This window comes from Brachyhypopomus gauderio, chromosome 12, assembly GCF_052324685.1.
Source record: "Brachyhypopomus gauderio isolate BG-103 chromosome 12, BGAUD_0.2, whole genome shotgun sequence".
In the NCBI taxonomy this organism is placed as follows: domain Eukaryota; kingdom Metazoa; phylum Chordata; class Actinopteri; order Gymnotiformes; family Hypopomidae; genus Brachyhypopomus; species Brachyhypopomus gauderio.
This window is the reverse complement of record NC_135222.1, coordinates 9,292,373-9,307,372: the sequence shown is the minus strand read 5'-3', so window position 1 is coordinate 9,307,372 and position 15,000 is coordinate 9,292,373. Positions and strand designations below refer to the sequence as shown.

The 15,000-nt window shown below is 41.5% G+C and overlaps 1 protein-coding gene across 5 annotated transcripts in view; it reads left to right on the top strand.

The window, feature by feature from the left end:
• The window catches only part of ctxnd1 (cortexin domain containing 1), a 14,829-nt gene extending 4,923 nt beyond the window's left edge, over positions 1–9,906 (top strand). The window contains exons 2-4 of one of the 5 annotated variants that reach the window (XM_077023023.1): positions 4,733–4,836; positions 8,080–8,322; positions 8,868–9,906. In XM_077023023.1, coding sequence (XP_076879138.1) covers positions 8,134–8,313 — 180 coding nt within the window. In that variant the 5' untranslated portion in view covers positions 4,733–4,836; positions 8,080–8,133 and the 3' untranslated portion in view covers positions 8,314–8,322; positions 8,868–9,906. Of the gene's footprint in view, positions 1–4,732; positions 4,837–4,947; positions 5,845–6,760; positions 7,237–7,594; positions 7,950–8,079; positions 8,323–8,843 lie in introns of those variants that run through there. The other 4 variants (XM_077023021.1, XM_077023025.1, XM_077023026.1 and 1 more) reach the window with 4 other exon arrangements.
• Positions 9,907–15,000: the final 5,094 nt, after the last annotated feature.

Below are 15,000 nucleotides of genomic sequence, written 5' to 3'. Positions count from 1 at the left end.
CACACAGGCAACCCCCCCCCCCCCCCCCTCCACACATACACACACACACACACACACACACACACACACACACACACACACACACACACATACACACACAGAGACAACATCCTTCAGAGTGCCATGCAGTTTCAAGTCTGTGCACAAGTAAACCGTAGCTTTATGTTTGTCTCACACATTGTGTCTCACAGTGTGTTTCAAACGCAAACACACACTTAAACCCCTGCCCTCTTCTACCCCTCTCTCTCTCACACACACATACACTGCAGTATACTGTTATCTGCAAAGCCAGCTCTGACCCTCCATGCACACAGCCTAAACTTGGCCCGTTAATCATACCAAGCAATTATAAAACTAATGAAAGCATACCATTTTACAGCTTACCTGATAACAAGCAGAAAAGGAATTTACCTCACCACCGAAAACTGCCAAGTGTCTATCTGACCAGAACTGCCAATACAACACATCCAAAGAGCTACTTACAGTGTACCCGTCTTGCTTTCATGGTGGGATTGTGTGCTTGTTCCATCCCTCAACATAAGGCCAGCTAACCTGGGTATAGCTAGTGCTGGTGGGTGGTACCCTTTACCAAGATTGTTGAACCATCCAGTGATGTTGCGCTACTGGCTAGCTACATTTGTATTGCGCTAGCCTTCAACCTCTGGGCTTGGTGGTGTTGAGTTATGAGGGAGATTTATTAGCTAGTGTGTTGGATACTACTAACATTGGGAGAAAAGTGCAGTAAAAGTGTTCTGATTTTTGTTAGACACACCTACACTATATGGTGAAAAATGGGTTATCACACATAAGTGAACTTGTTGAAAATCCAATTCCAAACTCATGGACATTAATATAGACGTTTAGAAGGCTTGTCACAAGGTTTTGGAGTTTGTTTATGGGAATTTATGTCTGTTTGGTCAAAAGACATTTGAGGTCAAGGAATGATATCAGCCTGTCTCACAACTCAAACTTCAATTCATCCCAAAGGTGTTGAGTAGGGTCAGGACTCTGTGGAGGCCACTGGAGTTCTTCCGCAGCAAACTCATTATATCATGTCATAAGGATCTGGCTTTGTGCACAGGGACAATACGGCACTGACATAAGATATGGCCTTCCCCAAACTGTTGACATAAAGTTGGACGCATATAATTGTCTACAACGTCTTTGTATTTTTTAGCGTTAGAATATTTGTCACTGGAACTAAGAGGCCTAGCCCAAACTCTGAAAACCACTCCCTGATCATTATCCATCCTCCACCAAACTTTATTGTTGGTTCCTGGCATTCTGAAATGTCCACCAGACCCAGATTTGCCCATCAGACTACTAGTGAAGTGTGATTCATCACTCCAGAGAACACCTTTCCACCGCTCCCGAATCTATTGTCATTGGGCTTCACGCATCTCCAGGAGGTGCTTGGCATTGTGTATAGTAATCGTAGGCTTCTGTACCACGGCTCAGTCATGGGTGCCCATTTCATAAACCTCCTGACACACAGTTTTTGAAGTAATGTTGCTTACAGAGGCAGTCTGGAACTTTGTATTGAGTGATGCTACTGAGAATGGATGACGTCTAGGTGCATTCATGCATCGGTGACCATGCTCTGTGATTTGCCCGGTTTCTCGCTCTGTGGCCGACCTGTTTTTTGCTCCTCGGTGCTTCCATTTCACAATAACAGCAGTTACAGTTAACTGAGGCTGCGCTAGCATGGGTGGAAATTTAACTGACCACTAAACTTGCACACATAGAAATATAATTGAAATATATGATTGACTAATTGAACCCCCTTAGCACTTAGTGTAGTTTGGTATTACACTTATGCTCATTTTGAATTCTTTGTTGGTATCAGCATCGACTCCTGATCGACTCCCACCCCCACCCCCCACCAACTCGGCAAATAATTTTCTGGCATCGATTTGGCGCCCCCTCTAGTGCAGCGCCCCTATGCGTCGCATACGCTGCATACCCCCTTTTTGCGCCACTGCCTGTATCTATTGGTATCTTTGACTCTAAACTATTATACTGTCTATGATGCATTTTGTGAGTACATGACAAAACACTATTATAAGCTGCTTTAGATAAGAGTGTCTGCTGAATGCAACAAATGTAAAGGTTTATATTGAAAGCCACTGAACTCCTTAGAAAGCCACTGAACTCCTTAGTGAGACCCATGCCACATGCAGTGTTTGCTAGGGAATTTATTCGACTTAATTTAAAGTGCTTAATTTTATATACCTGTTAGCAGTGTTGCGAATAACGGCGTTAGGTAACGGCGTCATTTTGTTAGTAACGGGATAATATAATTAATTACTTTTCCTGCCGTTACAACCCCGTTGACGTTACTGGTCATTAAAAGCGGTGCGTTACTATATATTGATATACTAACAGTAATCCGAGCGGACCGCTGCCCAGGCTAGTGAGGAGTAACGGGCTGTGTTCGAAATAGTCTACTACATACTACTGGCATACTGATCGAGCCCCAAATCAGTATGCCGTATGCAGTATGTGACCAAAATGAACTTTTCCACTACGCGAAACATACCCGGATGACCTACTACTTCCGCAAAATATTCCAGTACGCGAACAGAGCTATCTTCGTGGTGTACTGCATCCCATCATGCAACGCTACATTCACGTGACCCCATAGTGTGCTTTGCTTTTGTCCCATACTGGAAACTGTACTGCATACTACTACGAGGACCAGTATGCAGTATCCAGTATATACTGAGTCCAGTATGCAGTATCCAGTATGTAGTAGTCTATTTCGAACACAGCCACAGATCTCGATAGGTCACAGTTCTCTGTGTAACACCTGTTTAACTTAACAAGTCAATAAGCGATTGGTTAAGGCAGAGTTATGGTAGCCAATCAGAGCCAGTGTTTTTACACGCGCGCCGAAGCACACGACACAAACAGAGAAGAGACAGAAATGGCGAGGAAGAAAAATTAGCATTTTTAAGGTGGCGATATAAACATTATTTAAGAAAATGCTTGAAGTTCCTGAATGTCTACCAGACTGGGTATTTGAATTATTTAATTAAGAATAGAGGTTGTATTGTTAAGTTTACTTCTGTTGTGAACAAACAATTGTCTCAGATTGAGAGAAGTTAATTTTATTTGATAGATGTAAATGCACTTTATATAGTGTAACTGTTTACTATTTTTATTTTTTTTTACAAAGATTTGGGATATTAAAGGATTTTATCCTGCACTGGTCTGTGGATGTGCAATAAATATCAAAAGTTAAAAACCTTTCTGATCTACTCATTTCAACTGACTGTAAAAACTGCTTTTTCAAAAAAAATCCTTATTCATTGGCATATAACTTTTTTTAACTGTAACGCAAATAGTTACTTTCTCTGGTAACGAGTTACTTTTATTATAAAGTAATTCAGTTACTAACTCAGTTACTTTTTTGAACAAGTAGTGAGTAACTATAACTAATTACTTTTTTAAAGTAACGTTCCCAACACTGCCTGTTAGCAATGGGTGTGACTGAAGAACCTGAACTCAATAATTGGGAAGCATACGTTTGGCCATACCACGTAAGGTAAACCCAAACACAGAAACACTTTGAAACACGCATGCCACCGATATCTACCTGTGTGCAGATATCTCTGAAATATTTAGTTAATAACAGAATGTGCAAAAGTGAAAAAGGTTTAGTGACTTTAAAGCGTGGATGAGTGCAAACTTTAAGACAATAGAGAGTGAGCTTATGTTACTAATGTGCAGAATCTCAATAATATTTCATCCTACACTAATCTTTGAAGCTCATGCCAGTTGCCTACTTAAATATGTATTCATATGTCTATTTAATATTGCCCAACTCTCTCAGCAGATACAGAGGCACTTCTATGATGTACTGGGTAACATCTTGTAAAAATGATTGTACAACCTAATCAACTGTTAATAGGCTTCTACATGTAGCCTACAGAGTCACCCATGTACCATCAATATCTGCTGGAAGTGGCTTATTAGGGGGTTCATCCTAACTTCTATGGGAGCAGTGTCATTTGGGATATTAGCGCCTACAGAGGCCTCTAACAAATACAGTAAGAAAGCTAGAGGTCCCTATGCTGTGAAGATACCAGGTGTGTAGCCTTAACCACTGTGAATAACTCTAATGTCATAGTTTATCTGTTACTTTCAATTCATTGAGGTTGAACTGAGCTTTACCAGGGGTCTGCCTGGGGGCTACAAGGGTGGCTACCTCCAGCCTTGTGGTCTAAATCACGCTATAGTATACCAAAAGCTAAGCTGATTATACTTCTTATCCAACAACTTTTGCTGACTGGGGTGCATAATGAGGCAAATGAACTTCAGGGCTGGTTTGGGTGTATAGCTGCTGGTGAGAGAAAATCACATTCATGAAGCACAAATCATGTTTATAATCACGTTTGCTATAGGTTTAGAAGCCTATGGAACAACACTGGAAGGTGTGCTATACTGTCAGATCGATTTAGTCATGATGTCTATTCAAATGAATGAGGCTGTCAAGATGTTCAGTTCCGAGCAAGCAGTGGTCTACAGTTTGAGTCTGTAGTCTACACTGGGCTATGGTGTAGACTCTACACCATAGCCCAGTGTAGACTACAGACTCAAAGCAGGATTAGGGTAAGCCTTATATCAATAGGATAGATTTGGGCTTTTGTTGTATCGCCTGGGCAACTAACTGAGATTGTGAACTATATATATTCTTTTACTCATCTTCGTGTTTCATTTTATTACACAGAGCAGGAAGCGTCATCTCGAGGACAACGCTAAGAAGGAGCCTCGCTGAGTTCTGTCCAAGATGAACGGTTTCCCTCCCCGCGTCTTAGGTCGTCAGAGTCAACGGTAATTTTCCATTAAATTGCTAATGGGGTTGCCAAGGTTACTGTTGCTATGAGTACTCGGGCAAGAAATCGTTTCCAAATTGCCGTCAAGCAGGGCCCAGACGGACAAAGAACGCGCGCGCGCTAATGCACGTGAGGTCCAGTCCAGAAACTGCTGGCGCTTGGAAAACGTTCACGAGGAACCCTCAAAGGGTGGTGGACTATCGGTATTGTACCGAATGATTTAACTGAAAAGAGAGGACACGTTTTAGTTCAGTGTGGAGAAAGCTTATCGAAATGATAATGTAACGTCTCACGCGTTCCACAAACGAGACTCTAAAATTTCTTTTTTACGTTTAATTCCGGATAATCTGTCATTACGACCCCGAGTCGCTGCTACTGTCACCGAAGGTCCACCTTCCTATTAATCACATTAGAGAGTACAAACGGGCTCGCACCCAACACACACACACACACACAACGCAGGGTACTTGGTCGCTTTGAGTTGAATGTTTTTGCAATAGGTTGTATCTAATGAGGAAACTTAACCGAAGGCAAAGAAAGAAGTAGCTACTTGAAGCTGTGAACTGTGCTCTCATTATGACTTGGATAAAGAAATTTATTGGATGGCCTGGCATCTGTCTAAAGTCGGCCAATCCCTGAAGCTTTACGATGCTGTTAGTCTTTTTTTTTATAACCGAATAATGAGACAACAATCTGTTTAATTAGTATGATGAAACCACATCCAGTGATTTAGGCCTACAATCACAGCTGCACTTTCATAGTATGGGCACAAGTATTTATTTATTCATTTCCACACCCGTTCCAGTTGAAACGCTTATTCAATTTATTAGATTTATTCACCCATGCAAGCTTTTAGTCAAAACAAAATGTAAAATGGAGCTGCAGATCCTCTATGAAGAACCAAGACCATTGCTTACTAACTCAGAGATTACCTGCTGTCTGAGGGACATTAATGCATGCAGTATCATAACTGCTCTTTGACGTAATAGCATGCTTTCCAGAAAAGGTGAGGCAGACGTAGAGACAGACAAGAACATAAACACAGTAAGGATGGCTGCTCTTCACGCAACACTAACATCCTGTTCAGTGCACTGTAATCAATCAGTCCACACCTACTGCATTCTGCTGTCATTCGCAGTGGTATTCTAGAATGACCTAGTCCTAGACTGATCAGTATTTTAAGTAATGTGTTACAGAAGTGACTTAAATGAACAGGTATCACCCGAGATCAGCAGCTCACTTACACATGACCACAACACGAGGGTGAAATATTTCACAAAAAAGACTTAACGGTAGATGTCAAGCCGAACTGTGGGTTATAAAAAATACCACTTTGGGCAGTCTTAAGATTTGTCTTGCATTATTCTGGCTGACTGAAACTGAAGTACTGCGTAATGTCTTTACTGGCTAAGCAGAATTGCGATAAAACATTCTAATAGGCTGTAGATATCACAGCGAGTTGGGTACAAAGCGAGTTATTTACGAAGTAGTTTATCAAAGGAACGCAAGTTAGGTATGAAGATGCGCAAAATACGATCTTTTAGGAATTTCAAAGTGGTTTTGGAGAGAAAAACGCAGACAGTAAGACTGGGCTTTCACAGGTTCCTCACTATTCCTGCGCTGATTGATTGCTTTCCATTTAATTTAAAGGTTTGCGCAAATCTCAGAGCACAGGGGTTCGAAGCTCATAAAGCAAGCTCGACTATAAATGCCCAGCGTTCATTAATCTATCATGGACCTCCTTCCCTGCGCGCCGTGCTTCTCGGTGAGCGTTTGAGCCTTGCCTGCTTAGCTTAATATCTCCTGTGTGTGCAAGGCATGACCTGGCAAGAATTAGAAACAGCCTCAAGGCGTGCTTTGGCACTGGGTTTATTACCTGAAGTTTTTCCTCATCGCATCAGTTGGGATTATACAGACGGTCTTATATCTTTGTTTATATCTATATTTTCTTAGTATTATTTGGACATAAATATTGTCCGTTTCTGAAGGTCATTTGAAATCCCGGGTTAATGTAGCTATAATTGTAAGTGCCCCAGAACTGTTCAAGTTTATTGACAGTCTCAGGTCGCAGTGACTAGAAGCAACATTTAAGCTGCGGTTGATTTGATTGGTTGCTGTTTTTTGAAGTAATCCTTCATTTTCTTTATCAAAGCTAGTGGGCAATCATATGTAATGTGTCTTAAGCTTAGACTAAACATGGTCTTCGTAGCTATTCAGATTAGACTATGCTGGTGTTTGGTTCTGGCCCAGCTCCTGACTGCCTGACAGAGCTTGAAAGTCCAGTTCAGCATCACTGGGGTTTACCAAGACCAATAACCCCAACACATCACAACAGGAAACCAGAGACTAAACACAAAACAGGAGGGTCCATCTATGAGGACCTTATACATCATTGGTGGTTAGTTTCTCCTGATGGCTCTCATTTGAACTCAGATTGCACACATGTTTAAGTCTACCCAACTCGTTTTCAAATGCTTGCTGAATGGTACGGAACATCATCAATACAGTGATATGGCCCATCTTCTCCTCAGATGTGTCACATTCGCATTGGAGAATAAATTAACTGAATTAATAAAACACTAATAAATGTGTTATACCCAAGGAAAATAAAAGGTGCATACAACTGTCTCAAAAATAGTAAACATGCAGAGTTTGATTTCAAGGTTAAACTACTTCTAATCCTTTTATCCTTACTAAATCTGTTTGGCTTGAGTCATACCATAACATCTGCTCTCTTATATAGCCATGAACTATCCCATCGTAGACCCATGGAGAGGGCACTGTTCCCGTTGTATCCGTTCCAGGATCAGGGAGGAGCGTGGGTAGAAATTTATGACTCCTCCTTGCCAGAGTCCTCTGGGTGTCAAACACATGCGATGAGCCTCCCTGCTCAGGAGATTTCTGGTTGGAGCCGTTCATCTAGAGTCTATGATGGCATTACAGGAGAAGCCTCACTTACTGCTTAAGCATGCATAGAATGGAACATTTGTAATTTTTCACTGAATAGACTGTAAATGCAGGCTGACACACACATGATCTTCAACAAAAAGTTTCTTAATTAGAAGCTGCTGATATTGACTCTTCCAAACAAACAAACAAAAAGAGTTTTGGGTAAGTAAATGGATAAAAGATGAGCTAGCATTGCTAGTATGACTTGGTAGTCATAGTGGCACATTTAGAATTAGACATTCAGAGAGGGGTGTGTGATATAAATCTTTCCTCCTCTCTCTCTGCCTCTCAGGTAAATGATCAGGATGATAGCAGCGGTACGGATAGATGCGGACAGACCGACGCCATGGAGGAGACTACACCCGACCCCGCCTTCGTGGACGTGGACCAGGGCCTGACCCTGGCTTGCATCGCCTTCCTCTGCCTGCTGCTGGTGGCCATGATCATCCGCTGTGCCAAGGTCATCATGGACCCCTACAGTGCCATCCCCACCTCCACGTGGGAGGAGCAGCACCTGGACGACTAGCAGATCCAGGTCTGCACGTGCGCACGCACGCACACACACACACACACACACACACACACACACACACACACACACACACACACACACACACACACACACACACACACAGATTCATGTACTCTGGCATATCTGAAACCCTTTGTGGCCTTTGGTGATAATTGCACACATATGGTACCTGGAAAGTTTTCATTTCCATCCATAGCATAAACAAATATAGCTCAAGCTATACTGGCCAGCAAGAGAACTTGTCATGAAAAGAAAGCCTTCAGAGATTCTCTCCATCTTATTCCCTGTGCTACTGTTCCTATTTCCTCTGATTCCACACTTGTAAAGCATAGAAACAAAACGGCACTTAATTACCTTGATTTAAGAACCAGCTTACTTCTAATGTGGCTAACATTGAAGAAAAGGAAATATAAATCAATATTATCACATATGTTATGTGTAATTAGCCTGTTGGATTTAATCATCTTAGTGCCAACGTAGCACCACAGACCCATGACTAACTAATGGATGGTTTTTTACTGTAGCACAAGCCCCTCTCCCTCTTTCAGGAGTGCCTCCTCCAGGATGAAGCCACCCAAGCACAGTGACTACAAACTCTGCAACTCTCTAAAACTACCTACGGCGCACAGACTACATGCTGGGTCCGGGTCGATCCGAATGGAGGCCTGGTTCCGCCACAATAATCCAACACAGCACATCCCACAGCACAGCTATCGACAAGAGAAATGACCACTGGTCATCCCGCACTCCTAAAACAATACACAGTGCATTCTGGGAGTGGGGGTTGGGGAGGGGTCAGTGTTATAATATGCCCGTGAGAATTTCCATTGATCTTCGGGGGAGCATTCTAGTTTTCGTACATTTTTCTAATAATCATGATGGATGGACTGTGCAGATATTGAGAGCGCTGTGCGGTGAAATGAAGCTTGGCTCAGAGGTGCTGAGCAAGACTGCCTCATAAGGGCAACTCATCATTTCAATAGTGGTAATATGCGGCCGTTAACAATGAGCAGGCAGTAGAGTTGCTGCTAGTTAGAATGCAGTTCCGGGTGTTTTATAGGACTACAAATCCCAGGTTGAGTTTTAGTGACAGAGGTGAATTTGACTTCCCTTTACTCTGCAGTAGCTCGAACAATCAGATGTGTCTCCTTCCCTTGTTTGTCTGTTGTCCCCTGCATCATGTCCAGGTTAGCCTGTGTGTTTGCCGAGAATTATAATCCTAACTGCATGTTATCAAGTGCCTCAGCTACAGTGGAAACGCCCGAAACGCTTTTGTTTGTCATTTTTACAAATGAGCAGTAGCACACAAGAACAATGTAGCAGATGAAACGACATGATCAAAACCGCGACAGCGGTACATTTAGCCTGTGTGTTCTTATGCTTAATAAAGATATTGATGAACATTTTTTCTGTAAAGTGTTAATTGGTTAAAATAAGGATCTTACTGGGATGTTTTCAAATTCCTGACATGAAGTAAGGCATAAATCTACTGAAATTAAAACATAGGATATACAGTAGGTCCTTAGAATGCGAGTCATTTTGCCTGTCAGACAGCTGAAGATTTAAAGCTCTCTCGGTCGCTATGGGTAGGTGCCATGTCAACAATTCCATCTCCTCAGCGTAAATAGCTACATGGAAGGCGAAGACAAATACACCCACCCAGGCCCCAAAGGGCAGAGGGCCCCGACATAAGCCAAATAAGAAAAATCACCCAAATTTTTACGCTAGGGTGAGGTGGAAATGCCAGTAAATGCAATGTAAAAAGGTTTTTTCGCATAAACGATGGAATATCAATCAGGAAGATGACTATATCTATAGCATTCATGTTACTTGTTTTGATTATCTAGCTGTAGTATACGCCATATAAAGTTTCTTAGCATAACCATAGTGGATAAAAAACATGATTTTGTAAATTCGCATAAAATTTTGCGAAATAATTGGAGGTTAAGCTGGCTGTCGTTATTAAGCAGGGGTGTTGGGAGCGGTGAGAACAATCTGGCACAGCAAGTTTGGGTTGTGGTTGTAGTCCTGACAAGTGTTGTACTATCACAGCTGGCAGTTTGTGAGAAACATCTCTGATTACTCACATTATGTTATAGCTACGACAAGAAAAGGCTGAACTAATGAAACTTAACTAATGAAAAACACTTTAAAAGTGCACGATGAGGCAGGCCAGATATTTCGAGTAGGCTATCCTCTATTCACGCACACTGCTTCCAAGAGTATTCTTGAAAGTGCACTTCAGCCTACGCTGGGTCAACTGTAGACTCACCCGTTAAACTGTGGCCCTTCGTTCTTTATGTAAATTGTGGTTAAGACTGAGAGGCGCACATAGATTATCTAATTTTTTCCAGCTGCATTCCTATAAAAGAGTGTATTTGTTTTCTCTTCAGTTGAACGATTAATCAGGTTAAAAGTGTTTCAGGTTTCCGTTGCCTGTTCAATTACTTCAAACGACACGTGATTTTCTCGGCAGCGCGCCGAAGGTTTACTTAGCCCGAGTCAAGGTTTGTTTGTACAATAAATTGCGTTAGGTAGCCATGTTAGAGAACATAGGCATTTGATTTGTGTCGGGAAAAAGCAATTATAATCAAGAACATCTTAACACCGGTGTTGCCAAGGCCACCTCACACACGGGATGCAGTTATTTAGTTCAATATTTAGTTCAAGTGACTATTGCTATCACTATTTTATAAATAACAGCAGAGGTGGACATTCCAGGTTCAGAAAGTAAAGCTCCTTCCCATGATTTTATTCAAGCTTACTGGATTTTCTAATTAGTGCCAAGTAGAATGAATGGAATCAACACAATCCAAGACGCCTGAGCAAAATCTTTGTGAGGACTTTTACTTTCTGAATCTCGAATGTCCACTTCTGAATAACAGTGTCTGTTCTCTTTTACTCCACATTACAAAGTCACTTTAAAGACATTATGCTTCCGTTAGTTTTATTCCTGTTTTTATTATATGCATTTATAACCTTAAATGTAATGAATGGTGTTTTGCAATTTCCATAAATATTACAAATTAACATGCTTTTAAAAATGTATACCCGTAGTGTGTATTTGCTCATGCACACCACACACATTTCCACCCTGAAGAACTTTCTGCTTACAACTTAGTGCAGATGTTTACACGTTTACACTAACTGCTTAGAAGAACGGCCAAATAAAGAAACAAAACGATTAACTCTCCCATCACATAAAACGAAATGACAATAGGTAGTAGTCGGTCTTCAAGAAGGTTCACGACAATTTATGTTCCTTTACTTAATTCTAACGGCAAGAGAACCCCTCAGCGTGAAATCGGTAACGGCAGTGCGGAACAGAAGACAGGACCGTGCATTTACCGTTCCGTTCTCGGTCTGATCAGACTGTTGGAGAGCAGAAACACTACTTTTGCTCTCATTACTCTTATTACTTTTGCTCTTGTACATGGAAAACATAATGAAAACCTGCAGGGTTGTATAGGAGCCCTGGCGAAATTCGAACACAGGCCAGCACTAGGGTTGTAAATATTTAAATTAGTCTACTGTATAGTGTTGGGGAGGCAGTGCATCCGCCTGTGCATTATTAACAGGAATCAATGCTTCTAAAATAGCTCACATTTATAGTAGAATACAGACTGAATATATTAGCAATTCTGCCTGGCTGGGCACAGTTGTGTATTACTATGGATTTCTTTTGCAGCACTGTCATGTGGGTGATGTAATTGATTAGCAGCCGTTCGGAGCGTCAGTCCGCACAGAGCCCACCAGCTTTAACATCGCGTGCTGTGGGTTTCCCAGTGCACTACATTATGCGACTGGCAGTGTGGGGTTCTCGAGTCAATAGCTGTAAACACGCCAGGCAGAAATGCATTTGGCCCCATGGCTTGATTTAATTAACAGTAAAACTTCATGCGAAAGGTTTGAATTATGGTCGTGGTACTACACCAAAACATAAAAAACCCTGGCTAAAGTACGTTTTAACCCCCTAAAAACTTATTTCTGTTAATCTGAATTACATAGGTCTATAGATGATAGATCACAGATAGCACCCCAATACTCAAAAAGTGGTTTACATGTAACTGCATCCTAGCCTTAATTCAAAAGATGAATATGTAAATAGGCCCCGCCTCTATCTCCATCCACCCTTCTGCCTGCAGCTCGAGCTTACCCGTGCACTCACCTGTGCACTTACCTGTGCACCTGTGCTCATCAAACACACAAAACTCTGCTTGTTTTCTGGCATGTAGTAATATTAGAATAGTTCAGACAAACATGTTTGAACCGAATACCTAATCAGAAGAAGAATATGTATGTATATGTATATTAACATTAACCCTCCTGATAGGTGTATGTGTGACAATGCCCCATGTGCAAGAATGCATTTAATATTGATACAAATATAATCATTACGAATTATCATAATGAATACAGCAATCATCTAATTCAGTAGTTTAGCTATCTGACAAACCTTTTTGAGGAACATTTGCCCGAACATTCCCAAGCCACATAAAATGTCCTGTCAGCATTCGACATGAACCAGACTAACATTGTCTAACATTATCTAGCGCACTGCAGATATGTTGTATACAGTCAACAAACAAAATGCAAGAAAAATGAAAATAAATTACTGGTTGAAAATGTTGGCTTGTTTTCGCTGTGTCTTCTGGATAACTTGGAACTGTGCTTCAGTATGTTTTATGACAAAACCCTTTTAACTTTTAATTAATACATGGACGCTTGGCTGGGACAGGCACCCTATTGTGTGGGATCTCCTTTGGAAATACATGAAAAGTCACAGTTTTCTCCTTTTGCAAACATGCAACCAAACACATGTCTGCTATCATTTTGAAAACAGTGAAACGTATTTTGCAAAATGTGATTCTACACCTGGCTTCTCCTCCGTTACCCCTGGTTTCACCATAGTATTATGCTAATGGACTACAGGGATTGGTCCATTTGTGATTTTGCTGCTCCTATACCAAAAAAGAGCCTCTCTCCACTTTGACTGCAGACTGGACTAAGAGGCATCATCAGGAATCCATAAACCGAACATTTCAGGCTCAACAGACCTACGAGCCGCCTCCTTATCAACTGATATCTTTTTTTATACATTGTCATTGGTAACACCCTCGAACAAAAGAGGATAATAAATCTTCATTAACTAATGAGGATAATAAATTGTAAAACTGTGCATTGACAAGGTAGAAAGCGATAAGGTCTTGTCATTAAACAAGTGTGTGTGTCACTCCCAGTGTTACTAAATCTGCTAAGGCAGTAAGGCAAGCTTGACGCACTTCTGGCCAGCACACAGCAGTCGAGTCTGGTGCAGGAGAATAATCAACACATTGATAAAATACAGCCGTGTCCATTACACCACCTCCTGCAGGCACCCATCATTCTAACATTCAAACACTGACAAAACTGACCTTTTACACATAATGTTCATTGACAAAATTGAGCTTTTACACATAATAATGTAATAATAATAATGTTATCACCTCCAACTTGAAAATCATGCACATGAACATGAACGCAACTGGATACCATGAAAATACATGCCAGTTTAAAAAAAAATCTTTAGCATATATTATTTATAGCCAACAATCTGACATTTCCACTAGAATTTCCATTTCCACTAGAATGATTACAGCCCGGTATTGGAGGAGTGTTAGTGCAGTGGGCCTACAACGGTTTCATCCTTGTGTACAGCTCTCTCCTTCACTTCAGTTTAAGGTCAGATCCACTGTGATCGCCCACCTGCTCTGGATGGACAACGGCATCTATAACAGACTAATCGGCAAGGGAGGCCGACATAAAAATGGGAGGCAAGGGGGAAGAACCCATCTTTAGTCCGACCATATAACTCCCCATGACCGCAGAAGATGCACAGCCCCTCAAGACCTGCAGCATCTGCTCACCATCTGAACCCCAAGCACCTACCAGGATCCACAGCATTTTAGTGATAATCATATGTTTACAACATTTCACAGATGCTCTTGTGCAGAGTGTTCGCTTATGATGGGGCTGAGTTGTCTCTAAGGAAGAAGTCCTTATGCTAGTGCACTAGGCCAGAGTCTGAGGGTACTGTTAAGCTGAGTGTACACTTGGAAAAAGCATGTTATGATGTTATGTTATGTTTATACTGTATATGTAAAAACGTAAATGGAGGATTGGTGATTTAATCAAATGCGTGCTATTTGAAGAGAACAGCATTTGGTCTATGTGTTAAGACAAAAGAGATTCAGCTATATGGGTAGGTAGTGGACTACCACTCTACTGTCTCTGTGGTAACATCAAAGTCAGTTTGGAGGCCTGTCTTCCCAGGCTAACGAGGTGGCGTGTGTCAAGACACGTTTCTTTCTGGAAGCCCTCACACAACCACAGAACTTTGAAGGAACGGCTACTCTACAATCCTGAGACAGAAGATGCCAAAAAGTGAGCAGAGATCTGAAGTAACAAGTCAGAATTCTTCTCTTTAAGGATCTTCATTTTCATTTGGTTGGAAATATTGCTAGATTGTTCAACTGAAAGGCATCTGGGCCAAGGGAAGGTTGTTATCAGCTGTTGTTTGTGTAATCGTCAGAGTAATTGTGGACCAGGGCAGTGAAGTGCAGTGTCTGTGTGACAAAACGAGAGTGCTTGCTAATCATTATGAGGCATTCAAACACAGCAGGTGAGTTTATAGTGCAGGCA